Source organism: Rissa tridactyla, chromosome 1 (genome assembly GCF_028500815.1).
Source record: "Rissa tridactyla isolate bRisTri1 chromosome 1, bRisTri1.patW.cur.20221130, whole genome shotgun sequence".
In the NCBI taxonomy this organism is placed as follows: domain Eukaryota; kingdom Metazoa; phylum Chordata; class Aves; order Charadriiformes; family Laridae; genus Rissa; species Rissa tridactyla.
In genome coordinates this window covers 214,931,450-214,958,538 of record NC_071466.1, presented here as the reverse complement: position 1 = coordinate 214,958,538, position 27,089 = coordinate 214,931,450, and the positions used below count along the sequence as shown (strand labels likewise).

The 27,089-nt window shown below is 43.9% G+C and overlaps 1 protein-coding gene across 1 annotated transcript in view; it reads right to left on the bottom strand.

Annotated features, from left to right (window-relative positions):
- Positions 1-1,965: 1,965 nt before the first annotated feature.
- PRKCQ (protein kinase C theta) overlaps positions 1,966-27,089 on the bottom strand; it is a 68,753-nt gene continuing 43,629 nt past the window's right edge. Inside the window, exons 14-19 of the mRNA XM_054224461.1 lie at positions 17,310-17,401; positions 14,604-14,666; positions 10,548-10,686; positions 6,126-6,314; positions 4,128-4,256; positions 1,966-3,146 (exon numbers count right to left, since the gene is read on the bottom strand). Of these exons, the coding sequence (XP_054080436.1) occupies positions 2,991-3,146; positions 4,128-4,256; positions 6,126-6,314; positions 10,548-10,686; positions 14,604-14,666; positions 17,310-17,401 (768 nt within the window). The 3' untranslated portion in view covers positions 1,966-2,990. The remainder of the gene's footprint in view (positions 3,147-4,127; positions 4,257-6,125; positions 6,315-10,547; positions 10,687-14,603; positions 14,667-17,309; positions 17,402-27,089) is intronic.

Sequence of the window (27,089 nt, the reverse complement as noted above, 5' to 3'; positions counted from 1 at the left end):
GAATTTGTGCATTTGTTGAGTGAAGCAGCCAGACTGGAGAAAGAGCAGTTGGGTGGTGAGGACTCCCAAAACCTGAGCTGAAGCAGGTGGTGCTGCAGGTCAGACCCTGATGCTTGCAGATGCCATGCTCCTACAGCAGTGCTGTGATCCCACAGGGCTCCAGAACAGGATTGGGCCATCAGCGAATGAATAACCAAACCTGGCAAGCCCCATCTACTATGTCATAAAATGAACATTTTGTGGAGGAGGGTAAAAAAAGATGGGTATGGAGGCACCAGGTTTAGTCAAGGCAAATGGGCATCTCTGAGTACCTGGGCTGGTGCTCATTTCCGTGCGGGTGTTTGGCTTTCAGCCCTCACCAACTCCTATCTCTCAATCGCTGCCACCACAGGAAAACGTTTGCTGCTTACCACGTCACTCTTCACACACCACAGGCACAGCTGGGAGGGTTTTCAGGCTGTGGCATTCGTGAGACACACGGCGCACACGTTCATGGTGGCTCGTACCCACCTCTCCCTGGCTCCCTCCCCCCATCCTCAATGGGTTTCTTTGTTTTTTAAGCCGAAGATACCTTGCAGTGAGAAGCAGGCAATTCTTGTGGTTTGCATCAAAAGCCCAACAGTAAGCCTAACACCATCTCTGCTTTAGCAGTTACTCTTCCATTTGGCTGCTTTAGCTATACGGGACCACAACTGGAGTGCAGAGGGCCCTGCCTCTGGTCAGAGAGATGTTAAACCCTGTTGCTCTTCAGTTACTTAACCACAAGAGGTGATTCAGCACCCGACTTCCTTAGTCTACACTCTTCTTGTGTCCCTGCATTGGTGTCAAACACAAACCACTGTGCCGTTGCAAAGAAAACACCCCTTAACAGTCATTTAGAGTGGGATAATGCCAATCTTCAAATGATTAGAAATGCAGTCTCCAGTCTGGATGAGGCCATCCAGGCTCCATCCATAGCATGTGGAGAGTCGGGCCCTCCCAGGACTCATCTGCTCCAGCCCCATTCAGGTGTCAAAGGAAGGTGACCTCAATCGCCTTCTAATAGTAACGACCTCTGCACATCTGTCTCTGTTACCCCTTTGAGATAACAGACCCCATTTACAGCCATGTCAGCTCCTGGTGGTGAAAAGGAACATTTTACTTTCTTGGATACCTTTGCATAGCACCAAATCCTTTTCTTTAGATACTGGTCTGTGGAGTAGTTAGTTGTGCAAATGCTTGCTGATCCTGTGTATTTATGGGTTGAAATTCGCATGGGGAACATCCCCTAGAAAGCGCAAAGCCATTTTAATGGCTTTTTCTAAGCACCTCTGTTCTGTGCCCCCATTTAATCACTTCAATGCCCATTTTCCCATTGTACACAACATTTTATTAAACTGTACAAACAGCACTGGCATTTAAAAAAATTCATGCTAACCACTCCAATTAAACATGATGAGCAGCTGCACAAACTGTGAGCACAGATGCCCCCTGCGTTTCATACAGCACAAACAAGGATTTCATGAGAGTCACTGGACTGAAAACTTTTTCAGGGCGCTCCGCTTTTCTCATCGACATTAGGCACTTCTGCTCTTGGTCCTGCAGGATTCGGTGCCTGCAGTAACGGCCAGCGTTATCCCAGCACTGCATGCAAGGCTGCGCTCGTTCTGTTGGGAGGTCCCAGTTGACAACCTGGTCCAGCAGAGCCAGAAAGGCACCTCTGAAGGCAATCTAATTTTGGGATGACTCACCTTCTAGAGCTTCTTTTCTCTGGGGACTGGAGGGGTTGATGCAATGAAGCTCCAAATGTATACACTTCAATTAGAGCCTAACACCAACTTGGGTGACTGCCTAAGTCTAAGCTATTCCAGAATCCCCTATTTGGGCTTTGACTTAATTTTGAGCCAGCATTTAACTGGCATCTCAGTGACAAGCAGTAACCAGGAGGTTGTATCTCAGTAACAAGCAGTAACCAGGAGGTTGTACTTCTCTCCAACCTCGGAAAACAGTGCATCTTTATTTAAAATGATCTCACCACGAAAGGATCACAGAGAAGACTTTTTTTTAACCCATCTACATTTCCACAGACTGCAAAGGGATAGAACACACAGCAAAATGTCACGAGGTGAAGGAGACCTCACCTGATGTGCTGTCCTGCCCTGTGACTGTTGCGTGCAGCCTGTTGACCTATGTCCACCATGCATGCCAAAGAAAGTATATCAGCTTTTGCAAGGACTGATTACAACCTTTCAAGTAAAATATGACAATGCTGTGACTGGAAGGCCAGTTTTATGATGCTTAAACAATGGCTGGAGTAAACCTCTTCCACCTTTCTCGTGCAGTTTTAGGATAAAACTCCAGAGTTTCCTCTGAGCCTGGCGTGTGCGAGGACAGTTAAAGCTTTAGAACAGGGGTTCTTGAGGCTTTCTGCTGGTCTGCAACTTCCCATCCTTCCTGCTCAAGTGCTAAGTGTAAACCACTGGTTTTCTGTATTGATCTTGACACCGTGGCAACGATCCTCCTTCGGGTTTGAGTCCTTAGCTCCAGTGCCTGTGTTTGAGATGTACGAACACTGGAATGGGCACCTGCAAAGTCTCTTTGTCCCAGTTCCAAAATTGAATCCTACCTCCTGTGAACATTATTTTTAAAGTGTGTAGGGAGTTAAATTGCTTCTTCAAAACTCCTGAGCACACATGCGCAATTCTGCACATGAACGAGTGGAGGTCACCTAAGCATCCAGCCTGAAGTCTTCCCAGATGTCCCCAGGCCTTGAGCAAACCACTTGTCCTTCAGAAGGAGGTGGGCTAGGTGAAAATTGCAGAAATGGGCACTAACGTCACCAGAAGCTCAAATATACTTCTGTTTTTTCTTACATAGAAACCAGAGGCACGGTACAAACTTTCATCGAGGTGTTTTTCTGGAAGGTTCTTGATAACAATAACCATACATAGTCTTCAGTTGGCAAAGTGTTACTCAAACCATTACAGAGAATTCCTTCAGTAAGGCAGACCTCAGGAAAATATCTTCTCCATTTTAGGGTTCACGAAAGAAAAGTTGCTGAACATATTTTGGTCCATGCTGTTAATCAGTGCTCTGTCGGCACAGGACAGTCTAGGTTTTTCATTTAGAAATTCCTTGTCGAAGTTGCTACAGTCACTTGGAGATTTCTTCAAGAAAAGGAAAATAAATACATCAAACCACTAATAAATGCACTTAAATAAAACTTGTGAAGGACTGTAAAATGGAAGTATGATGCACTTACCAAATTAAATTATATTATTGTTATTAATAGGACTTTAATCATTTAATAGGACTGTTAGTAACAGTCAGGACTATCCTGACTTAGCCAACCACCCGGTTACCTGAACTGCTTGTCCTTCCTTATCTTCTGCAGTGCAATGAGAGATAATCACTACAGAATGGGTTGCACTTACGTGGTTAAGGGAATGTGTTTTAAGTTCCATCCAGACCCCTGCTATGGTAACTGGGAAAGTGATGAGTAATTTATGGTTTCTCAGGTGTGGGTATGCCAGACCTGGGCTTATAGCCATCAGAAAAGAGTAGTCATGATGACCAAGCCAGGCAGCCCAACTGATAGAGGTGCATAGTTCACAATTATCTTTACAATGACTGGATGCTGAGACAGATCCAGACTGTAGATGGTTCCAGCTGCTTGTATCTGGTGTACACAACATACCAAAGAGCCCGTGAACAATTTAATCTGCATTTGGACATTTAAGTAAGAGTAAACACTTTCCATTCTGACTGCCCAACACCAAAGTCCTCCATCTACTTTCAGACAGAGAAGTTGCATGTGCTGAGCAACTCCAGAAGATAACCCTAAAAGTTTGAGGCTGTTATGAAATCCTTAACTTGGTGCCTAAAACTGTTAGTTCCAACATGAAGTAGACGTTTATCCACCTTTAAAGTGCTGACTCTGTGAATCTAAACAGGCTTTGAGGTCTCTGACATTAAAGACCCATGTCTGAAGATTTTGGACAGTGCCCCTAAATAAATGGGTTTACAGCATTACTGTGGGTCCTGGCTTTGATTTATTGATAGCTGAAGGGTTTAAATAATTAGGGAATGAATGATTCAGGAACAGAAAGACATGAGATGGGTGGAAATGAAAGAAGATGCATCCTTACCACCCTTGGTTTGAAAGGAGGCTCCATCCTTCTTTCTTCTAAAGCCTCCCAGTTTATTTCTCTGAAAAAGGCATGCTGGCGGATGTTCCCTCTTGCTCCCAGTCTTCTTTCAGGTTCTCTCACAAAAAGCTAGAACGTTGAAGAAAGATAAATGCCTTAGTCTTTTATCAATAACAGCATATTCATTAGGTCAGTCCTGCCAGATATGGTCTCAGACTTCAAACTCAAGCGTGGTTGGTGAGAGTGTGAAGACTCTTCTAAATTACAACACTTCTGATTGGGGAACCAGTTTGCATTCTTAGCCTAATAGGCCAAAACTGAGAGACCTTGACCATGTTTTTCCTTTGCAGGACAGAGAGGACAAATTGATACAGCAGCAACACCATACGTGTCTGAGCATGCGAATATGCAACTACACGGGTGAAATATTTGGATCACACTTGGAAGCTTTTGTCTGGACAATTTCTTGTTACCAGGAGTTTTTTTACCATTGAAATATAAGCATAATTTATGAAAATACTAGCCTAGCCTATGAGGAGTTGCATTCGTCTCCTATACCTTTGGACAACTGCAGTGTCTGTATTTGACCCTTTGTAATTCATAGAATAATAGAATCATAGAATCATAGAATGGTTTGGGTTGGAAGGGACCTTAAAGATCATCTAGTTCCAATCCCTATGCCATGGGCAGGGACACCTCCCACTAGACCAGGTCGCTCAAAGCCTCATCCAGCCTGGTCTAATTAATAGATAAAAACAGACATCTTAGGTGCAAAGGCATAAAGATGATTACTATCTCTAATCCTGACAGAAGTACAGGCTGTTTGTGCAGAAAGATGGCAGCATATGTCCCAGAAATAGACATTCAAAATCTGTTTGTTATAGTATGTCTTCCCGAACAACTGCTTTTGATTGTTTTCATTATTATCATTTTATCATGATACCTAAATATCTGAGCACTGTTGCGCACAGCACACGTGCTAAAATAATCTCCTGTTCTCCATTGTTTTTGCAGAGGAATGCTGTATGCTGTCCTGTCGTTTTGTAAATGCAAAAGTCAAGGTAGGGACTGTCAGTCAAATATGACCAAAATCCTGTGATGAACAAGTTATGTTACATCAGCCTCTGTACGTGCTCCCTGACCATGCTTCATCTCGAGTTAACATGCTTAGTTCATGTTCAACATCAGTCCACAGCCCAACTAAGGGGAGGCAACTTGTCAGACTGGTTGTGACTTCATTGCATTTTTATCTTGCAATTCCAGAATAATTTGCATCCCAAACCAGAAATGCTACAATGCTAAATGACATGGGGCTGAGAAGGAGGCAATGATAAACTTGGTGTATTGATGGAAGGGAACCTAAAAGACAAGGAGGATGTCCATTAGAGGGAAACAGAAGAGTGCTCCACTCACAAAGGACACTGTGTAGGAGATTAAAAGGGCCAAAAAATCCAGATGATATGGTGTTACTGGTTTCAGTGGGCTCTGCCACTTCAGGACACAGCTCAGCCTTTGTTAACCTGCTCTTTAGCTTAGTGCAAAGATGTAAAATATACTCTCATGAAAATCAAGCTGAACACCAAAGCAGTCTACCTGATGTCCTCATACCTCGGAGGCACCAGAACTGCTTCAAACCCACAATTTCCAAGGAAGTCACTGTAACCCTTAGTTTGAAGCCTGGCAGAATATCTTTTTCAGGAGTTAACATGCCTTACACCTAAAAGACTGCTCTGCAAATAAACTGATCTCTGCTGGTATCTGATATCCTGTGATCCTATTTACTAGATGTGAGGAGCCATCATCGAAGCTCAGGAGAAAGAAGACACAAAGATGGCCTTATGACTTAGGTCAGGTGTTCTTTGGGGTCCACAGACAAGAAAGTGACTCTTTCTGGTCCTAACAGACTACATTTGTTTCTCTGAACAACATCTGAAATGTACAAATCAAAGATAACAGTTCTGGCAAAGAGACTTTCGTTTGATGCGTGGTAATTCTTACCTTCACCAAAATGTCCTTTGCATCCTTGTCAAGCCAGCGAGGGTAGAACGGGTTATCCATACGGATAGACTGGAAAAGCTCCTCTTCATCTTGGCCATGGAAAGGCGATTGGCCAATAAGCATCTCATACAGGAGGACACCAAAGGACCACCAGTCAACAGAGGTGTTGTACTTCTGCCCCAGCAATATCTGCCCAAAGGGAGGAGTGACAAAGACAGATGCAAAATGTCTGACGTGAGTATTTCAACTTCAGAAGGGTGGCCAGACCCTGACCTTTCAACTGCTGCTTTGCACTGAGAGGGATAGCAGAGGTGCTTGCCAAGGGCTCCAAGTCACAGCCACACCTGGATGCCCAAACAGCCCTTCACACTACAGCTAACAGGTTGCAAGTAACCCTTCAGTTATTTGAACAAATCTGTGGCTACCAGAGAGATCTCAAACATAAAAAGGGAGGCAAGTCATCTTTTGCCTCTTCTCCAAGTTATCCCAAGGGTTCAAATCAGGCTTGTGAAGTCCAGGAAGACAAATGGTTAAGCATTAGCATTTGGGGACTGATTTAACTCACACAAGCTGGATTTTAAAATTACAGGTGTTGCAGTGTAAGGGTACTTTAGGACTATCAGTCCATAGAAATTGTGTGAATGTCTCCCAGCAACATGAGAGAAGTGATTGCTGATCTGTCCTCTTGAGACCAACTGAGTTATAGACAGAGGAACAGGAATTTGTCTTGTGCCTTTCTGTGTCAACTATAAAGTGAAGGCTACATCCAATGTGTGGGGGCCAGGGCGGGGTGGCTGGTGTGACGACCTCCCCTAAGAAAGGATGTGGCCTTTTCTTCCCCTACAAACTTGGCCAGACACTATCAAGTTCTCACACATCCCCTCTGGGGAAGAAAAATTAATCTCCCTTGCCTTTAGATATCTGTCATAGAGATACCTAGAGCTGAACCAGTTATTGTTAGCTCCTTTTATAGTCAAGGAAGAGAAATAGTCCAATTTTAGACATCCAGCTAAATATCTACTTGCTGTAAAATACAACCTCCTATTTTTCTCCTTTGGTTATCAAGAAGCATAGACAACTTGCTCACATACAAATATTTACATTGCAGATGGTACATGTGATGACTATGATGTCTAGGATACTTATCAGGATTTTAGAGCTGGAGAGGGGAATCGTTCATTTTAAGGCACAATCTTTACTCTTGAGCCCACAGCTTGGTTGCAACATGATACCCTATACTATAGGTATGGTGTAGGTATCAATGACAAGCCCTGGAGAAAACAACTCCAGAAAAAGGGAAAACAACTATCCAGATCAGTACATGTGAAACTGCCAATAGTTGAAAAATTATGATTTAGAGAGGTGATCTTTACCACTGGCTCAGAGGTACAGTGGAAGTGGGTGAGTAATTTCTTGACTGTTTTCATACATTGTCTTCATTGCTTGGGCCCAGATTCATCTTATTGCCTAAAAGTTATGTGTCTTATTAATTTAGTTATCCAGAGTCTCTCTATAGTCAATGGATGGAAAACACTAATTTAACTGATTTAGATAGGAAGGGATGACTTATCTTCTGGAATGCTTGTCCTTCTACAACACTATAAAATGCCATCTAATGCTTCATTTTTAGGTTAATTTTCTCACATTAGGTGCGAAGTATCTCCCTCTGATGTACCTGTACCATCGAGCAACACAGAACCTTAATATCAGAAGTCTAAACCCAAGCTGATGTAGAGTCCTCATGACTAACACAGCTGTCTCCAAAATCATCGAAAGAGGAGACTCAAAAATTACAAAAAAAGCTATTTGAATATAAGATGCAATATATACAATGTGTTTCACTCAGAACAACAAAAAAAAAAAGAATCAGCAATGTCTTCTGGATCACTTATAAACAAAATCATCCCAACCTTTCCTCCTGAAAAGACACATTATTTTTACAAGGCTTTACCTTTTAAAGTATGAAATGCCTGGAAATTGAAATTAAATGTTTTGTGGCAGTCAAAGAAAAGATTTATTAGCTTTGCAATTCTCTGGAAAAAAATAAATAAACTCAGCAATTTCATTTCAGGTTAAGTCCTTTTTTTTTTTGGCAAATATTTTCTGAAATTAAAAAATTGCTTGTCTACTGACCCCAAGCCCCGTTATTTGCACGGTTGTAGCCAAGGTGCTGGGTCTGTAACAAATTACAGTGCTACCAGCTGCATTGAAATACTGACAAAAAGTCCAGTGCTTCTGCCTCTGGCGGGAGAGATGATCCATAAACTCTAGCAGTGCTTTCAATTTAGAGGTAAAATGTTTTATATGCACTCATTGAATCTCTAAAATAAATGACGGTGCAGAAATAAAACTCTGAGCTATTTCAGCCTTTCTCTTTTCTATGAAGTAAAATCACAGATAATGGATTATCACTTGGGTCTCTTTTTTTTTTAGGATCAGAAAATATCTTTTTTCGTTTTTGTTAAAATAAAAGCATATTGAAATGGAATAAAAGACAATTACAGCTTGATTGCAGAGCACACTTACACCTGCTCTTAGGCAATACAAATCCAACTGATTTGAAGAGACCAGCCTTTGTGTCAGCAGTGGTGTAACAGAGATCAGAATCGGGCCCTCGGTGCACAGTAAAAGATCAATGAATTATAGTGGAGGGGCAAAAACCAAAAGCTTTAAAAGCTATTTGGAAAGTACCAATATCCATCATGAAAACACTAAAATCAGGAAATGGGATCCTGAAAGGCAAATCAATGGATTTCAGAGTGATGTTGGACATGATGCATGGATGACTCGTAGTCTCTGCTCTGAGCTGTAAAATGTTTTCTTTGTCCCCAATTTGCCACCTAATTAGTCAAAATCTCTCCATAGTAAGATCTATCATTGCGTGAAGTCACCAGATTAAAGGAGCTTTCTCTTTTCTGGAGGGATCTAGTCCAAAATATCTAAATTTAGTAGAAAAAAAAAAGAAAAAAGGAAAAAGTTTCTGTCTGGAAAAAAAACCGTAAGAAATAAGGGGAAGGGCAAAAGCTCTTGCTATGGGCAAGCTGGAGTCTGGTGTCTGTGACCACCCAGTTTTATTGCATGGGTTCATGGAGGCCAGGTTCAGCTTTTCTCCATCAAGTATCAGTAGATATCGACTGCAGAAGGAGAAGAGGAACTGTTGGTATATTTTTGCATGGAGCTTGGAGACTATCTCCATGCATGCCCCAGCCTTCCTCAGTCAAGGGGACAGAACAGGACCTTAACATGAGCTATAAGCTCTGCTTTGCCCTTGTTAACTCAAGCACAGCCTCCCCCTATACAACTCCATCATCTCTAATTTCAAAGCCTCTCTCACCAGGAGGCAACTTGTGGAGGCATGTCCTCCAGGGATGGGTTCATGCAGTGACATGAGGTGCTCTCGCACTGTACACAGCCAAAGCAGAGAAGCAGGTTGTCCAGAGCCCACAGTTAGCAGGTCGGCTCCCAGTGGTCCTGCAGACAGCAACACCTCTCCTCTGACTGCTGGCATTTAGAGGGGAAAAATCGGGATGCATGACCACTCTCATGTTTATGTCTCCCAGCATCTCCATCCCTTTCACAAGCAGCTATTTGTTGTTTTTTACATCTAGACAGACCTTCATGCCTGTGCTCAGTTTTCAGGTTATGCCTCTGATGGCAGAGCCTTTTCAGAGCATATAGTGCCTTATACAGCTCTGGGAGGACGCTCGTGATGCAGGCTGCGTTTGCAGCCTGCTAAGAATCTATATGAGTAAGAGAGAAGTCAAAACTTATGGGTACCATCCCTATTCAAGCATCAGAGGACATCCCAAAGGGAAAGTGAACTCAAATTTCTGCTGTATTGTGGACCCAGCCTCTCTTCTCTATATAAAAGTCATCAATGAGGAGGGAGAATCAGCTCCACGTGGGCATTTGTCCCACCTGTCTCTGTTTTGTCTCTTAGGTTGTGTTGAACACCGTCCCTTAAAAGTGGCCATAGCTCCCCACTAGCTATTAAGGAGATCATTCAGACATGGAAGCCTACTTGTAATTATCTAGGGAACACGCTTCCCATTCCTCGTACTGTTTCTGTCCCTGAATTGCAGGACCTACCTCTCGGAGCTTCTTCTGACATGACTCAAACTGGATTAATGGTAAGCATTCTGTTTCTTGGTTAAGCCAAGCACCACTTGCGTCCCAGGCCCATTTGCACAAAAAATTAATTAGCCACAAAAATATGCAATGCCCAAATTAATTAGCCACAAAAATATGCAATGCCAGACAGGAACGTAGACTCCGAGTCAAACTGAAATCCAGTTTCTAGGCTGGAACTGCTCAAAGCAGGTTATTACTCTTTGCACCCTCCACCACTGACCAACAGTTATGTCTTAAGACATGTTCTCTGTCCCACAGCAGCTTGTTGTTCTCCCTGGATGCCACACCTACCTCAGGAGCAATATAGTCAGGAGTCCCACAGAAAGTGCTTGTCTTTGCATCTCCAAACATGTTTTCCTTGCACATCCCAAAGTCAGCAATTTTGATGTGCCCCTCATTGTCCAAGAGGACGTTGTCTAGCTTCAAGTCTCTGCGGAGGAAGAGAAGGAAACCCCTCCTTTAAAGTGTTACAGAGCCACACATGTTATTTTAACAGGTCATGCTTATTAACTTGCTATTTGCATCTATGCAGTGCCTACATGTGCCTACAAAGAAAGGCTGCGGGCTGAATGAGGAGCTGCTCTCTTGGACTTCAATATCGCTCTTCTTCATTCCTCCTGGTGCAGCACAGATTCATTTGCTGGAGAAGACTACGGAAGACATCTTCTAAAAGCTGCCTCCTTTGAGGCTGCAGAGTAGTGAAGCTAAAAAGGGCATTGTGCCAGCTGGTGCTTCTGCCCTAACACAGCTTGGAGAAGGTGAGCAAGACGGGACCAGCTAATGCTCACTTTCTCCTTCCCTGGGAGTCTCTGTACTTTCTCTGAAGCTGCTGCCAGATCTCCCTCCCAGTGCAGGTTCTACAAATGTTGGAAGAGGTAAGGACCCGCAAGCCCTGAATGGCTTGCAGAGGGTCAGAATAATCCCAGACATCAGCAGAACATCCACCACCTTCCACTGTTGGGCTGCGCTACCTGAGCCCTGGGGATTTACAAAGCCCTTCGCACACAGCTGCCAAGCTGTTGTCAGAGGTTTCAGGCTCTGAGATACTGTGGGATGAAAAAAAAGCCCGGAGAGAAAAAAAGAAAGAAATGCAGAGAGAAGGAAATAAAAGCGAGTGAGCTGGTGAATCACGGCCATTGACAGAGAACAAAGAGGTCGTCACGTGGGAACAACCTTTGAAAGAGGAGAAAAGCATGTAAAAAAAGAAAAAAAAGGCAGAAAGGAAGGAAAGCTGGCATGGCTTCTACGTTAATTTTTTTATATCTTACCTAAAAGTTTGGCTTTTCATTGAAATAATGACTCAAAGAGATGTTTGGAACAGTGATGTTACACTTCACCTGGGATGGAGGTAGAATTTGGGTTACCTGGTCTCAGAGCACCCACGTTCCTGCACGGCCTGTCCCGTGCTATCAACCCAGATGCAACATTTACTTGTGCCTACAGCTGAGGTTACAACTGGTCCTTTCCAGCCTCTGCTGATTCGCAGCCTACACACATTTTCCACATCTTAAGCAAGAGTCCTAACCAAGAGGCTGCTACAGAGCTACTGTCCCGGTGAGAACTGCTTTACAATGTGGGTTTTTTTTTTTTCAGAAATGGCTTTTGACTCCCTCAAAGAAGATAATTTCTAATGAGTGATGCTCCTGAGATGATCACCTACAATCGCAGGGAAGATGGCTGTTCAGCCTCCCTCTCTGTACAAAGCTCCTCATCTTTCTTCAGCCGGGTCCCAGTCAGGGTGGGAGACATCGTAGTGGCTACACAGAAAATTGTTGTCACGGGGCAACTGTTCATTGCTGCTAGAATATGGCCCAAGAAAAAGTGGGAGTCATCAATCAAAAAGAAATGTAGAGACAACCGAGACATTTGCCTTCCAAGCGGCAGACACTCATGTTGTCACAATTTCCAGCTGGAATGACTTATTTTAGTTACACCATTGAGATCAATCTCTGGCTGCCAACACTGCTTTTATTCATCTGGTAGATCGAAGCAAAACAAAAAACCCATCACCTACAGTTCACTTTCATTATTTTGATGAGTCTCAAACTCATTGGCTCCAGGAATTGGAGTTTCTGCCAAAAAAACGCCTCGGCTCATTCATTAGAATTTAAGCCAACATTTCCAAATGTGGCTGCATGAGACAGAACAGCTGGATTCATTATTCTTACGACATCGCAAGTGATGTAGTTTCAAAAATGATTCCTATTCACTTTCCTAAGTGCTTAGTTAGCTCTGACTGCAATACTGATGGCCGTGAGTTCTCAACTGACCTCGTTGTCATTGTCTCCAATGAAAAAAGGAAGAAGGAGTAGGACTGGTTAAATCTCTTCTCTCAAAACTTGATACCCAAAGCAATGCCACACTGATTCCTGGGAATGAGCTATTTTTCCCTATCACCATGCTACCCAGTGTCTAGTTATCCCACTATGCCCATGTTTCCCAAGGCTCCAGACTCCAAACACCTCTCTCCTTTCATGACGAAACAGGTCCCAAGCCCTGACATATCACTGGTGTAGCAATTCCAAATAAAAATGTGAATTATAAACAAAATGTCAGCATTAACAGTCTTGCCACAAACTCACGATGTCCTGCAGATATTTTTAATCAACTCTTCTGAGAAGCCTGAGTAAAAATGACAGACGTGGCTAAGTGCTTTGGGCACTTCAGAAAATGTTTCCTTTCAGTCATCCAGAACAATAATTAGAGCCAGAAACTTGCTGAGAGCCCAGAGATCATCTTAGCTTAATGCCGTTGATATTGATCTCATGTTTATGCAAACACCATCATTGGTCAATAAAGACTATAAATGGCTCCCACATGAGTACTGATAATGAATAATAAGGCGAGTTTATATGAATCAAAGCTTGAGTTTTAATGGGAGAGTGGATTGCAAACAAGCCATTCACTTTTAGCATTTGTTCTAATGTTCATACTACATGACAAACATTGAAATAAGCTCATTTTGGTTTCCGCAAACATCATTGCTTTAGTGAGCGTTCTCATTTGTTTGTGATAAGCTATTTGCTTCCTGCTTTTACAGAAGGCTGCAATGTAGTAACTCACTTCTGACATAAAGAGGAGCTGGACTAAAGTTCCTCAGAAATTCAGTTCCTCCTTTTGGCCATGGGAAAGCAGAATGTGGCGTGATTTTTGCAGCCCTTCTTGCTCCCAACTTGTTTCTGTCCTTTCATATAGGTCTGAAGCACATCACTTGTGCATTAGATCAAAGCATCCATGTATAACTTTGAAGCTCCTAGGGAAGTGAAGAGGAAGCTGCAGTGGGCAATTTTGCAGCAGAGGACTTCTCCTCAGGATTTCATAGATTGATGCATTGTGGACTAAGTAACTTTGGGAGAGGAGTCTTCTGTCTGAGTGCAGCTGCCTGCAGTGTCCCACCTATTCACCACCAGCTCCCTGTGGAGCCCACTGGTAGAAACGGGCACTTCTCATACACACTCTAACACAGGTTTGATGAATGTTAAAAAGCCCACTCCTCTCTACTTACTACAAGAAAATCTTGGGTGGCTAGCTCAGACTCATGGTGGTATGTGAGATGAATCACAGAATCATGAATGGTAGGGTTTAGAAGGGACCTTCGGAGATCATCTCGTCCAACCCCCCTGACGAAGCAGGGTCACCTGGAGAAGGTTGGACAGGAACGCGTCCCGGTGGGTTTTGAATGTCTCCAGAGATGGAGACTCGACAACTCTCTGGGCAGCCTGTGCCAGTGCTCTGGCACCCTCAATGTAAAGAAGTTTTTCCTTATGTTCAGATAGAATTTCCCTTTTTCCAGTTTGTGCCTGTTGCCCCTTGTCCTGTCACTGGCTACCACTGAAAAGAGTCTGGCCCCATCCTCTTCACACCCACCCTTTGATGAATCCCATCTAACCACACAGCTGTGCACAGCAGACCTGTTAATAACCCCAAAAATAAGGTATATCACTGTCTCCCTCCTGTTGTTTCTTGAGCTGAGCTTGTCACCACTGTCCCAGGGTAACCAGCACAGCAGATATACCAAATTTCTCATGGCTAGCTTGACCTTATACATGACAAGGAAAGCTTAAACTGGGTGCCTAAGCTGGGTGCTATATGAGTGACCCAGTGTAAATGCATCAACGGGCTTGTTTTAATGTTAACTGAAATAGTACTGGATTCTCAAAAAAGGCTCAAAACTGCCTTTTCTACACTATCTCTTTGAAATAAACCAGCCAGACTCTGTAAAAAGGAAATCTGCATAGAAATGTAATACCAGTAAGTACATCCAAGCAACAGTCTCTCAGTTACCGTCAATGCTTGCAGGGAAAGCAGAAAAGGTTTGGCATATTAGACATTAAAGAGTAAAATTACCTGTATATTATGCCCTTTGAATGGAGGAACTGGAGCCCACATATGATTTCAGCAGCGTAAAACCTGAGTGACAGAAAGCACAAGTTAGAACGGATGCTTCCCAACAGGCGCTTTCAACTAGATCCAAAACAATGGAAACTTTGTCTCCACAGGAGCCAAAATTTCATTAAGCTCCCAGAAGGCTTGGAGTGTCTCCAGGAGGCTTGGGGTAACAGGGTTTTACAGGTAACTGATGGATGATGTGAGATCCTCGAAAGCATGCCACGTGGCTAACAGCCCAACTCCCACTGAAACCACTTTGTGAAAACAGTAGGGATTTGGAGTCTAGTCATCTTCAGGGATTTAGAAGCCACACTGCGTGGCTAGCTGCCTTTTTTTTTATACATAACTGACTCTGAGGACATGTCCTTCAGTGCCTAAGGATGTCTCCAGATCAGCTGTGGAGCAAAAAAAACACCACCCAGCTCCTACTGCCTACCCTGCCTTACCTCAAGATATGGTCCCTGTTGCAAAGAAGGCAGACGGGGCGGTATCTATCCCTTATTTAGATATTTAAAGTAAATCAATGATTTAGAGTGATGAACGAGACTGCAAACTGCAAATTACTGCAAAAGAGCAGCTATAATTTGCCATGTTAATGTTAATGACAAGACCAGAGGAAATGGTCTGAAGTTGTGGCAGGGGAGGTTTAGATTAGATATTAGGAAGAATTACTTTACTGAAAGAGTGGTCAGGCACTGGAACAGCCTGCCCAGGGAGGTGGTTGAGACACCATCCCTAGAGGTTTTTAAGAAACGTCTAGATGTGGCACTTCAGGGCATGCTCTAGTGGCAGAGATTGTAGGGGTTTGGGTTTTTTTGGTTGGGTTTTTTTGGGGTTTTTTTTGTTTGTTTGTTTGTTGGGTTTTTTTTGGGTTTTTTGGGGTGTATGGTTGGACGCGATGATCTCAAAGGTCCTTTCCAACCATGAATATTCTATGATTCTATGTTCAGTAGCTGCTGCACACATGGTGGAGCGGTCCCAGCAATGGCACAGGCAGGTGGGCATCTGGGTTTGGGGAACACGGCCTGTCTCCTTGGCTTGTCAAACAGACCTCTTCACTGCTCACATTTATGACTTGCTTTTGAAAGACGTGAACTAGCTAGCGGCTGGAGTCTTTTCGAGTTTGAGATCTTTGTTCTCAACACAGCTGTGCCTAAAGGACACCTTCACCCTGCTGCAATGAAGCAGCATAAGGCTGAAGCCATTGCACGATGATAGTGCCCTCCCAGAAGGGAATGTAAGTATTGTACAGCTCTGCTGCCTCAGTCCTCAATGCGTTGCCCCTTAATTCTGAACATCCAAAGGCTTTTGAAAAAATCATCAAATTAAACACTGATTTAAAAGTGGGTTTGTTGTTTTTTTTTTATTTTTAAATTATTAAATAGAAATTAATTCCTATAGTGGCTTCAATATTGACTTTTAAATACCTTTTGCTTGCAGAAGGATTAAAAGCACCTTTCATTTATTCTAATTCTTCTATTTACTTTAATCAAAGCTTAAAATAATTTTTTAATTTTCTGTTGGTGTATTAATTTTTTGTTTAAATTTACATTTTTTACTTTTCATAGGTTTTAGCTCTTTTTTCCCCACCTTGAACCTTAAAGGGGAAAATCCCATTACTTCTAACAAACAACAGCTTCACCTTTGATCACTGGATTGGGAACCTCAGCTCAAGCAGGTCCTGCAGCTTGGCTACAGGCCACCCAGTGCTGTAAAGAACAAGATATTTGGTTTCACAGATGGCTGAAAATGCATCTATGGGATTTCTTTGATGGTGGTTAATCTGGGGTGGATGGGTTGGGTCCACAATGTCATTATTGATGCCTTCAATTATGGGCTGAGCAAGAACCCAATAGGTACAACAAAGAGAAACCCCAGGGCTGCTGTAATTCACAGCACACACCTATAGGTTGCTTTAAAAATGACCCTTATCCATGGGCCAGGTAAATAAGGTCTTAGGCATGCTTGGGGGTCTTGGATCTCAGGTGGATTGGATGGTCCTTCTGAAGCCCCTCTCTGTTTGAGGGTTTGCAGTCCTGGGAAAGGGACTGATAAAGCGAGCGGGGCAGCCTAAGGGACAGCTTCTACCTAGCTCAACTCTTGGCTCTGAACAAATGTTGGAGGGACTATGCTGAGTTCAGTGCAAAATACAGGAGCCAGGTCACAGGCTAGAAGGAGGTCCCCGGTTTGCAGGCTACAGGAAAAGCCTGCAAGCAGATGCAACGCTGCACAGGGTGTAGCAGCATCTGTAACACTTCCAGACAGAAATAACTTCCCTGGTTGACCAAGAATACAAAGCAAGGTCACGTCGGACTGAAATCAGATGTGTGGATGGGCTCTAAAAAGCCTTCTGTGAGACGGGAAAGAGGACAGGTAGAGGAAGTGACTTGCTCCAAGTCCATCATTGAGTCAGGGTGACGACCTGCCTGTTTTGTTCAGTTTGGAGAGAGCTGGGATAGAGAGTGATTCTGCTTCCAGCACAAGCACTATCCCCACTTTGCAGCTGGGTAAGCTGCAGACAGGTCAAATGATTTGCCCAAGGTTTCCTCTACAGGACAGTAGCAGAACTGGGAATAAAATCAGGACCCTTGGTGTCTACAGCTGCTGCTTTTGCTTTGACCATGTGTGCATCCTGCAAGCCAAAAGGTAATAGTAACTTCTTACGTTGCTCTGGGAAGGTCGAACTTATGACAACTCTGGATATGGAACATGAGGTCTCCTCCATTGAGGTATTCCATCACAAAAAAGAGGTTCTCCTAGAGAATGAGACAAGATGACAATAAGGGGTGGGTAAGGGTGAGATAAAAGTGAAAAAACCCAAAACCAACAAAAACCAAAGATCCCCAACCCACCCAGAAAACACTCAAAAAGAGGAAGGAAAAGATTACAGTGAGGGTTTTGGAAAGAAAGCAGTTTCTTTTTCAGATTCCTCATTTCTACTCTTTGTTCTCTAAGCCTGTACTCGCCCTCCCTGCTCTGATTTGTATAAACAGCATTAGCAAACATTGCAAATCCAGTTAATAACCAGCTGGTGCCATTGATTTTTACCAGCAGACCTCAAGGCTCACTTGAAGGGGATGAGTAACTCTACAGTGCCTGTACAACAGAAGCACAGATGGACAAGCTTCCTGGGGGAATAGTGGAAGAGGCGGAAGTAAATCCCAGGTCTCTTCTGGTTTCCAACACAGTGCATTATCCATCCAGTGGAGTCATCTCAAGCTGGTGTTACCTGCATTCCTCCACACCTTCTGTGGAGGCACGTGGGTCTGACTTTTTCAAGTTATCAGAGACACTGGTCAGAGGCAGCAATCCCTTTTGAGCACGTGCTTGATTTTAAGCCTGAAAGCTGCTCTATTAAACAAGGCAAGACAAAACTTCCTAGCAGGAAGATTCATGAATTAATCATCTTTCTGGTTGCCCGTTGCGTGCTTGCATATCAGAGAAGCCTGGAAGAAAGATGCAGTCCTTGACCCCAGTTGCATGCAACTGTCAGTGATTCGACCAGGTCAGGGGAAAACTCTCCTGCTGGTAGGGAGGAAGGATGGGGGGACTCTCTACTGAATAAAGGGCAGATCCAATGACCAACGTTTCTTTTCCAATCCTTGATGTACCCTTGCTGCTTCATGAGCCATAGCTTCCCCATCAGGCCCCCAACAGAAGCCGGAGGCTGATTCAGACCAATCCCTTCCACATTGAATTGCACCTACAAAGCAGGAGGAATGACTTTTTCTGGAAGAAGAGTATCTGTGCAATAAGTTATGCTCCCAGTTTAAACTTCCATTTCAGGGATCTCAGCTTTTGTGCATAAATGCATTGATAAAATGAAATGGATGTAGTATTATTTTTTTCTCAAAAGCCTCTCTCTGTTCTGTGTGCATCTGAAGTTAGTCATCCCTATTCTATGCTAAAATTTATTAATATCTTCCCTTTGTTGTGTATCGCTGATTTTTTTTTTTGGGGGGGGGGGGGAGGGGAAATAGAGTTCTTTTCACTTATATTTTTAACAGTTAAAGACGGTCTTTATCCATAAGATCTAATGTTAGCATCTCTGGCAGCAAGCCAAAAGCTGGCTATTTAAAAAAACCCAAGTGTTTGTTCCTTTCAAATAACAGCTGTCTGCTCTAATTTGTGCAATTTCTTTAGCCAGATCCTTTTAATTGCAGTACTCTTTTTTAAATGGATGTCTGTCTGGAAACCCCACCTGTCATCCGAGAAGCACAGGGCCAGATCTGGCCTCCCAGGGAACAAATACAAATTTTGCCAATAAACCAAACGGGTGCAGGTTTTCAGTTTGAAGGTCTTGCATCTGTAGAGGTCTGTGCATATAAGTCAGTTTAAGCAAGTAAAAAGGCCAAATAGAGATGGGCAATTTAGTACAGAAATGCATAAATCTTGGAAGCAATGGGAGCTCAGGAGCCTGTTCAAGAAAACACTTGAACAGATGCTCTTTGTAAAGTTACACGGGGCTACCAAGATGATGAGGGGGCTGGAACACCTCTCTTATGAAGAAAGACTGAAGGATTTGGGTCTCTTCAGTCTGCAAAAAAGACGGCTGAGGGGGGATCTTATCAACACTTATAAGTACTTAAAGGGTGGGTGTCAGGAGGATGGGGCCAGGCTCTTTTCAGGGGTGCCCAGTGACAGGACAAGGGGTAACGAGCACAAACTTGAACATAGGAAGTTCCACCTAAACATGAGAAGGAACTTCTTTCCTGTGAGGGTGGCAGAGCACTGGCACAGGCTGCCCAGAGAGGTGGTGGAGTCTCCGTCTCTGGAGACATTCAAAACCTGCCTGGATGCGCCTGGATGCCTTCCAACTCTGACGATTCTGTCATTCTGTGGAGGTGATGAGGTTTAGCCAACAACAGACCCGTAGCCACATGGATCACGCTGGGACAGAAGAAACCTCATGGGTCTTCAAATGGGCCAGATTCAGCTTCAGTGTTTCCTTCTCTCGGGAAGGAGAAAACCCCTGGGTTTCTCTGGGAAGTCCACTGAGTTTGGCTACACCTTATCACATTGGGGGCTTTGGCAGCACCCTTCTGCCATCTGAGGAAAGAAAAGCTGGGCTACCTCTCAGATTGATTGACATCCAAAGATCATTATATGAACTCTGTTACTTGACTGTCTAAAGCTATGAAGCTGATGGCTACAAACTTGACTTAGGCATGATTAACACTGAAGTTCATGGTCTACCATGTTCTATAGAGTGGTACATAAACACTACTGAAAAGAAAGATGGCATCACTTGGACTTTTCTGCTCTGAGACTTCGACATTCCCCTTGCTTCTTACGAAGGTCAGTTGTCTGGAATGGCTCATGGAGAAAAAATGCTTGAGATCGGCCCTAAGTATGTCATTATGAGCAGTGAGATATAATCGAGCAGTACAAGCTGCAACAAATTATTTGAGACAGCTTCCTAAACCTGAGATCTACAGAGCCATAGAACATGTTAAAAATGGGAAGTGGCAAAACCCATACTTGAAACCACCAAAAATTCAACAGTGTGCTTGAGGTTAAAGGGTTAGAACGGCACAGAGGACGTGTTTGCAGACAGGCTCCGACCTACACTTCCTCTTTTCCTGGGAAAGTTATTTGATGGCTCTTGTCTGCTACTGCCAGGCTCTGAAGTCTGTCAGCACCCGGAGCAGGTGAGAGTGCAGTAAGTGGGTATTTCTCAAGATGTGGCAGCTGGGATGGCATGACTTTATCATGCCCTTATCTCCTGCAATGGTCCTAGCTCAGGGATGCTAAGAAAACAATCAGGAACGCTGTTCCTCATTGCTGAGACCTACACATCTCTGAACAGGCTTGGGAAGAGCCCCTCACCTTCACTATGAGAGCATCCTTGGGTAGAAATGCTCAAGTCAGACTTCTGGTCATGGTTCCAGACTTGCACAAGAGAACAAAATCACACAGAACCACAGAATGGCAGGAGTTGGAAGGGACCTTCGGAAATCATTCAGTCCAACCCCACTGCTGAAGCAGGTTCACCTAGAGCAGGTTGGATAGGAACGCATCCAGGCGGGTATTGAATATCTCCAGAGAAGGAGATTCTACTACCTCTCTGGGCAGCCTGTTCCAGTGCTCTGGTCTTACAGCAGAGTTTGGGGCCATCTTTTACAACCACAGAGCTTAAGGACTGTAAAGGCATTTCCTGCACTCAGTGATGGACACTGCCCCAGGTCAGCTGGCACTAGTTGTCTTGAGGACATCCATATGTCAGCCATTCCCTAGTTCTAGGTCATCTTCCAGGGGCCGTCTCCATTGTAACAGAGGAAAAATGACAAACCCCTCTGCAGGAGGAAAAAACAATGCTTCTACGGGAGGCAGAACTGTGCAGCTTGATGTTGTACAACACGCAGTTAGACACACACGGGTGTGCATCCTGCACACAAAATAGCATGGTTCCCTAGTCAACTCAATCCTGCCAGGTGCTGAAAGACTTGGTTACTGCAAGAACTCCATTTCTTGCCCCATCAGTCCCTCTGTGGCTGTGCTGAGCTGAGCTCCCCTCTGCAGAGCCACCTGCTCTCTCTGCCTCTCCAGGATGTGGCAGGGATGGAGTTAAACCAACCTGCTTCTGTTCTGCATGCAACTGCTGTGAGAATGAATAGTCACTATCAGAGATGCTTTCAACTTTATAAACAATGAGTATAAAGCAGCCAGCATTTAAATTGATCTTTTGAAGGTACATCCTATAACAGGCTCTTAAAATCCTCAAACCAGCTGGAAGTCCTCCAGAACACTTTTCTGCAGAGATTTTCAGATTTTGTTTTCTTTGCATTTGAAAGCACTTGCATACATACAAATACATAATTTAACACCATTTACCGAATAGCAAAAATTCTTCTTCCAAGGGCTTCCAGGAGGATAAGTATCGGAATAATTAATGCTACAGGACAGTGTGGCTTTACCCTTATTTAGAGCAGTTGCCCGAGCAAATACCGGAACATCTCTCTTATGAAGAAAGGCTGAGGGATTTGAGTCTTTTTAGTCTGGAAAAAAGACGACTGAGGGGGGTCTTATCAATGCTTATAAATACTTAAAGGGTGGGTGTCAGGAGGATGGGGCCAGGCTCTTTTCAGTGGTGCCCAGTGACAGGACAAGGGGTAACGGGCACAAACTTGAACATAGGAAGTTCCACCTAAACATGAGGAGGAACTTCTTTCCTGTGAGGGTGGCAGAGCCCTGGCACAGGCTGCCCAGAGAGGTGGTGGAGTCTCCATCTCTGGAGACATTTCCAAACCCGCCTGGACGCGTTCCTGTGCCACCTGCTCTGGGTGACCCTGCTCTGGCAGGGGGTTGGACTAGATGATCTCCAGAGGTCCCTTCCAACCCCTGTCGTTCTGTGATTCTGTGAAATGGCTTCACTTGGAGAAGGCTCCTTAATACATATTAAGTGACCTAACCCCACTGCATGCCCATTGAACTACGTTGGCCCTTGCCAAGAGAAAGGTTTGACACCGTGCGATTCCTGCAGCTGATGCTTGCCTCACATTTTCACGCAGCTGAGCCCAGCCCAGTCTGGGTGCTCATGTGTGCTCATCATCCATCTATTTTATTTCATGGGATAGATGGGAGCCAAAGGCCTCAGCCCTTCTCCACCACATCACCGAGTGTTGCAGTCCTATCACAGCATCCCATCCAGTGGGAAAGAAAGCAATACACGGTCCCCTTCCCTGTGTCTACTCCCAATGAGAAACAGCTAATGGAGGCTCACTCCTTTCTAGTAGGTGACCATAGGAGGTACTAACATTGCTATTTGCACCACCTGGGGACTAGCAAAGACAATTTGTTACAGATTAAAGCAGCCTCAGGTTTAATTTAGTTCTCTGGTCTATCTTCTGGAGATGGCAGCATTTCTTACAGCTGTCAAATAATTCAGTCTGGTCCCTGATCTCATGATTTATTTTTTTGTTCTAATCTTTGCACTGTCAGCATTTTTGACTGCATGTTAAACTGCTCATTTAGGATGCTTACCTTTGTGTGCCCATCTACTTGGTACAAAGCATATGAATATATTTATACACATATATAAAAATACATATGTATACATAAAGGGGCAGACATGGCTGGCAATAGCTCCTTTCACTTGAGTTCTGGGATCCCAGGACCGTTGTTCACAGCTCACAGCAGACAAAGTACGTCACTCACAGAAGTAAAATGAGTTAATGTCAGCCCCGTCATGCGAGAGAAAGTGGCTTTCCCTATCACTACTGGGTGGGACCTCAGAAAGAAACTAATTTTCTCAAGGCTGGATAAAAATTTCTGTGAAAATTTGGAAATAAAAAAAATCACCAGACCAAAAACCAATCAAGAAGTAGTCAAATTTGTGAAACTTAAATATTTCATCAGCTGAAAAATAGGGGCAAAAAAGTAATGCATTTATTTGAAAAAGTCAGCTTTTTCAGGACAAAGAACTGAGCAGATACACTGCAGAGTTTTTAAAATCTCAGGCAAAGCTGAATGTGTTTTGGGCCAATTTTCCTCAGAGCTGGACAACAGGAAGGCAATTAGAACATGTGTATTTAACATGTCGATCACCTATCACTTAAAAAAACCCCACGCTTGTGAGCTGGGCCCCTCTTTTCCTTGCCAATACACTCCACCTGTTCACACCACATGGGCTGACACCACCTAGAAGTGTCTTGTAAAGACTTCATATTTTTGATGTTATAATTACAGCTGTTCACACCTTCTCTGGCAGAATCTTGTTGCAATCCCAAAGCTCTGCTGAGATGCTGCCGTTTCTAGTGAACCATGTTGAAATCTGGGCCAGGATTGAATGAGACCCTGCCAATTTTCCAGCCTGCTGGTTGCAAGAGGCAAAATCCTCAAAGCCTCCCTAAGCTTCCCAATTCTTCCTCAGCTTTCCTATCAGATGATTCACATATTTTTTGGCCAACTAGCTTTGAATCAGATGTTTCCAAGATGACCTATGCCCACAAAAATAGGCTAGGTTGGATGGGGCTTTGAGCAACCTGGTCTAATGGAAGGTGTCCCTGCCCATGGCAGGGGGGTTGGAACTAGATGACCTTTAAGGCCCCTTCCAACTCTAACCATTCTATGATTCTATGATCCTAGATTATGTCTCCCAAATGGCTGAACACCAAGGCATGGGATGGTTTGTACATGGGAAAAATCACCGTGATGCCTTGAACTCTCTTCCTTAGCCTTCCTTCCTGGTCAATCCCAAAAACAGGGTACTGGCTACAGAGATATCTGGTCTGACCTCATAGAACATCTCATCTTATGACAAGATTTTTATTGTGCTTTTAGTTTAGTCCACCCACAGTTTTCTTGAGCTTCAGTGGTTCAGCAGTGCTCGACGTCAAGGCTTGCAACCTCACCTCCCTGCAGGATGACTTCTCCTGCAATGCATCAGCATCCTGCAGCTGTGCTGTGGTCAGAGAGGGTTCTGCATTGCCTGGGGAGGACATGTGGGCCTGATCCAGGGCTGCTTAGAAGGTCCATGGCGCAGCTAAGAAATGGAGCTGAACATTGGACGTGTGTGAAACCCGCATGCGCCAACCCACACGCTGTGATTCAGGTCAAATAATGCCACCTTGTCCCTCTAATGGCAAGACAAAGACAGAAGAAAAGTGAAACTTCCTTTGGAAAATTTTGCAGGAATTGCAATTTCCTCCAAGGAGAAAATGTAATGAGAAATATCCCAAAAATACTCATGGAAAACAATTCAGAACCTAGGAATTTTTAAATTAGGGTCACACTTCTTATTTACAATCCTTTTCTCCCTCCTGCCAGTGTAAGAGATTTTAAAGTCAGTATTAAGCACGTTAAAGGAACAAAGCATGTGAAAATGGCTCACCACCAGGACTTTGAAAAGTTATAATATATTAGTAAAGCAGAAAAGAAACAGTTATGTAGCATTTGCTTTTAAATTGCAATAAAGATTACTTCTCTTTTGGGTTGAGGTAGTCTTCTGTGTTGCTATTTTGTGCTACAAACCAAAATGCCTCAAGACTTAATTTGCATTTAGGTAAAGGGTGTGAATAAAAACTTGGTCAATGAAGTAAAGAAACAGTTAGAATCAAAAGCCACTTTCAGAAAGGGAAAGCCTACTCTTATCACAGAACACCAGTGAAATGCAAAAAGAATAAAACATAAGCACTGGAATGCAATTCACTGTTTTAGCATTACTAATTTGGGGATTTCACAGAATTATGAACATGTTTTTCCTCCTCTTTAACATAACAGTGTCCCTTTAAATCTAATAAAACAGAATAGCTCTCTGAGCTTGTTGTTAAAATACACGCCATATAATTATCTCTGCTGAATATCTGGATACAAAGATTACTGCAGTAAAATAAAACAGTCAAGTTCAAAAACAGGTTGGGGAAAAAAACCCACTATGCATTTGAATTTATTCTCATGTAGCAAAACACGACGAGTTTTGAAAGCACAGATCATTCAGCCTCTGCAGGAATAAAAAGGAGCATTAGGTGCCTGGTGCCTACAAAAACCTGTCTGAAGGGCTGTCAAGCTTTATATATTTCAGCATTCACTGATTACCTGGGTTGAGGCCAAGAAGGAACTCATCCCAGAGCTCAGAGAACTGTCAACAAATTATATGACTTTTTTTTTCCCTCTGGAGACATGGGGACTAGTGAGGTTCTTGTTTTAGTGTAGGAATATTCCTGTTTTTACTGTCCTTTGCAGAGGCATTCAGTACCTGAAGCAGCTCAGAAATCTTGCAAGCCAAAGCATTAGAGATTCGGAAAGCCATTGACACACGCATTTCTGTTTGAAACTACTTATCTATCCAGCGATGCCTTAAAAAAAAAAAATGAAAAAAAATCAATTTTTCAATTGAAAATTCATGTTCGCAATATTAAAGTCCAAAGAGGGACTACACAGCAGTGCCCTGGCTTCTAACACGATTGCTCTAAAAGATATTACAACTGAACCACGCTGTCCTTTGAGCCGTGAAAGACTGTCCACAGCTTGTCACAGCTCTCCTGCTCTGAATGACTTTCACGCGTTGAGTGATTGCTGCTTGGCTTGCAAAGGTCAGAGGAGAAAACCATAAGCTCGAAATCAATCACAGCCCAGAGCGGCTTTGGCCTGGGCAGGCCCGTCCCAGCTTCTCTGTCTCTGCACTTGAGGGCAAAATGGAGAGATCAAATAACTTTAAAGTGGCAGTGCTGTCTTGGCATGAAGATGCTTTCTGTATGTCAAGAGGACAATAATCTGATGCTGCCCATAGGACAGTGTAGGAAAAGATCACTTGGGTTTTTGAGCCTGGCACCCATGTTTTTTTCATGCCTTTCCTCTCCAGGCAAGGATCCATTCCCAGGACATGTTGTCCTCACCAACAGTCCTGAAGGGGTTAAACGTGAATGCCTGGGCTTAGTGTCACACCACCTATGGCAGGTCCCAGACATTCCCTATTATAAATTTAATGTCTTTAAACAGGTGCCGCATCCCACGGGTGGCTGATATATACCTCAGAGGTTATATTTGTTTCTCCTGACCCTGAAGAAGCACCAAGCTTCTTGCTGAGCAGGTTCTAACCTCACACCGAGCTGTAGTTTGTACCACTAAATCATAGAATCATAGAATGGTTTCAGTTGGAAGGGACTTTAAAAAGCATTTAGTTCCAACCCCCCTGCCCTGGGCAGGGACACCTCCCACTAGACCAGGCTGCTCAAAGCCCCATCCAGCCTGGCCCTGAACACCTCCAGGGATGGGGCAGCCACAGCTTCTCTGGGCAGCCTGCTCCAGTGCCTCACCACCCTCAGAGTAAAGAATTCCTTCCTAATATCTAATCTAAATTGCTTAAAATGGTTACCCCTCATCCTATCACTACACTCCCTCATAAAGTCCCTCTCCAGCTTTCTTATAGGCCCCTGTCAGACACTGGAAAGCCACTATATGGTCTCCCCAGAGCATTCTCTTCTCCTGGCTGAACAACCCCAACTCTCTCAGCCTGTCCTCACAGCAGAGGTGCTCCAGACCTCTGATCACCTTTGTGGCCTCCTCTGGACGCACTCCAACAGGTCCATGTCCTTCTTACGCTGGGGGCCCCAGAGTTGGACTCAGCACTGCAGGTGGGGTCTCATGAGAGCAGAGTAGAGGGGGCAGAATCACCTCCCTTAACCTGTTGGCCACGCTGCTTTTGATGCAGCCCAGGATGCAGAGGACTGAGCAGGGATTGGGAGCATCTTAACAAACAGCCTTGAGAGAGCGATGTTCCTCTGAACTTGAGCTCTGGGATAGCAAACGTCTCTCAGGAGTGACTTGGGTAGGTTGGACAGACAAGACAATCTCTCAAATTTCCTTCCACCATTTTTTTCTATGCCTTGTGTGTGCTTTAGTGTTAAGATGATTGGTTGTGACTGGAGAAAAGGCTCTGGAAAGCTAATCAGTTAGTGGTTTGTTGCCATGTAGGACCATGAAGATATATACATTATTCAAATG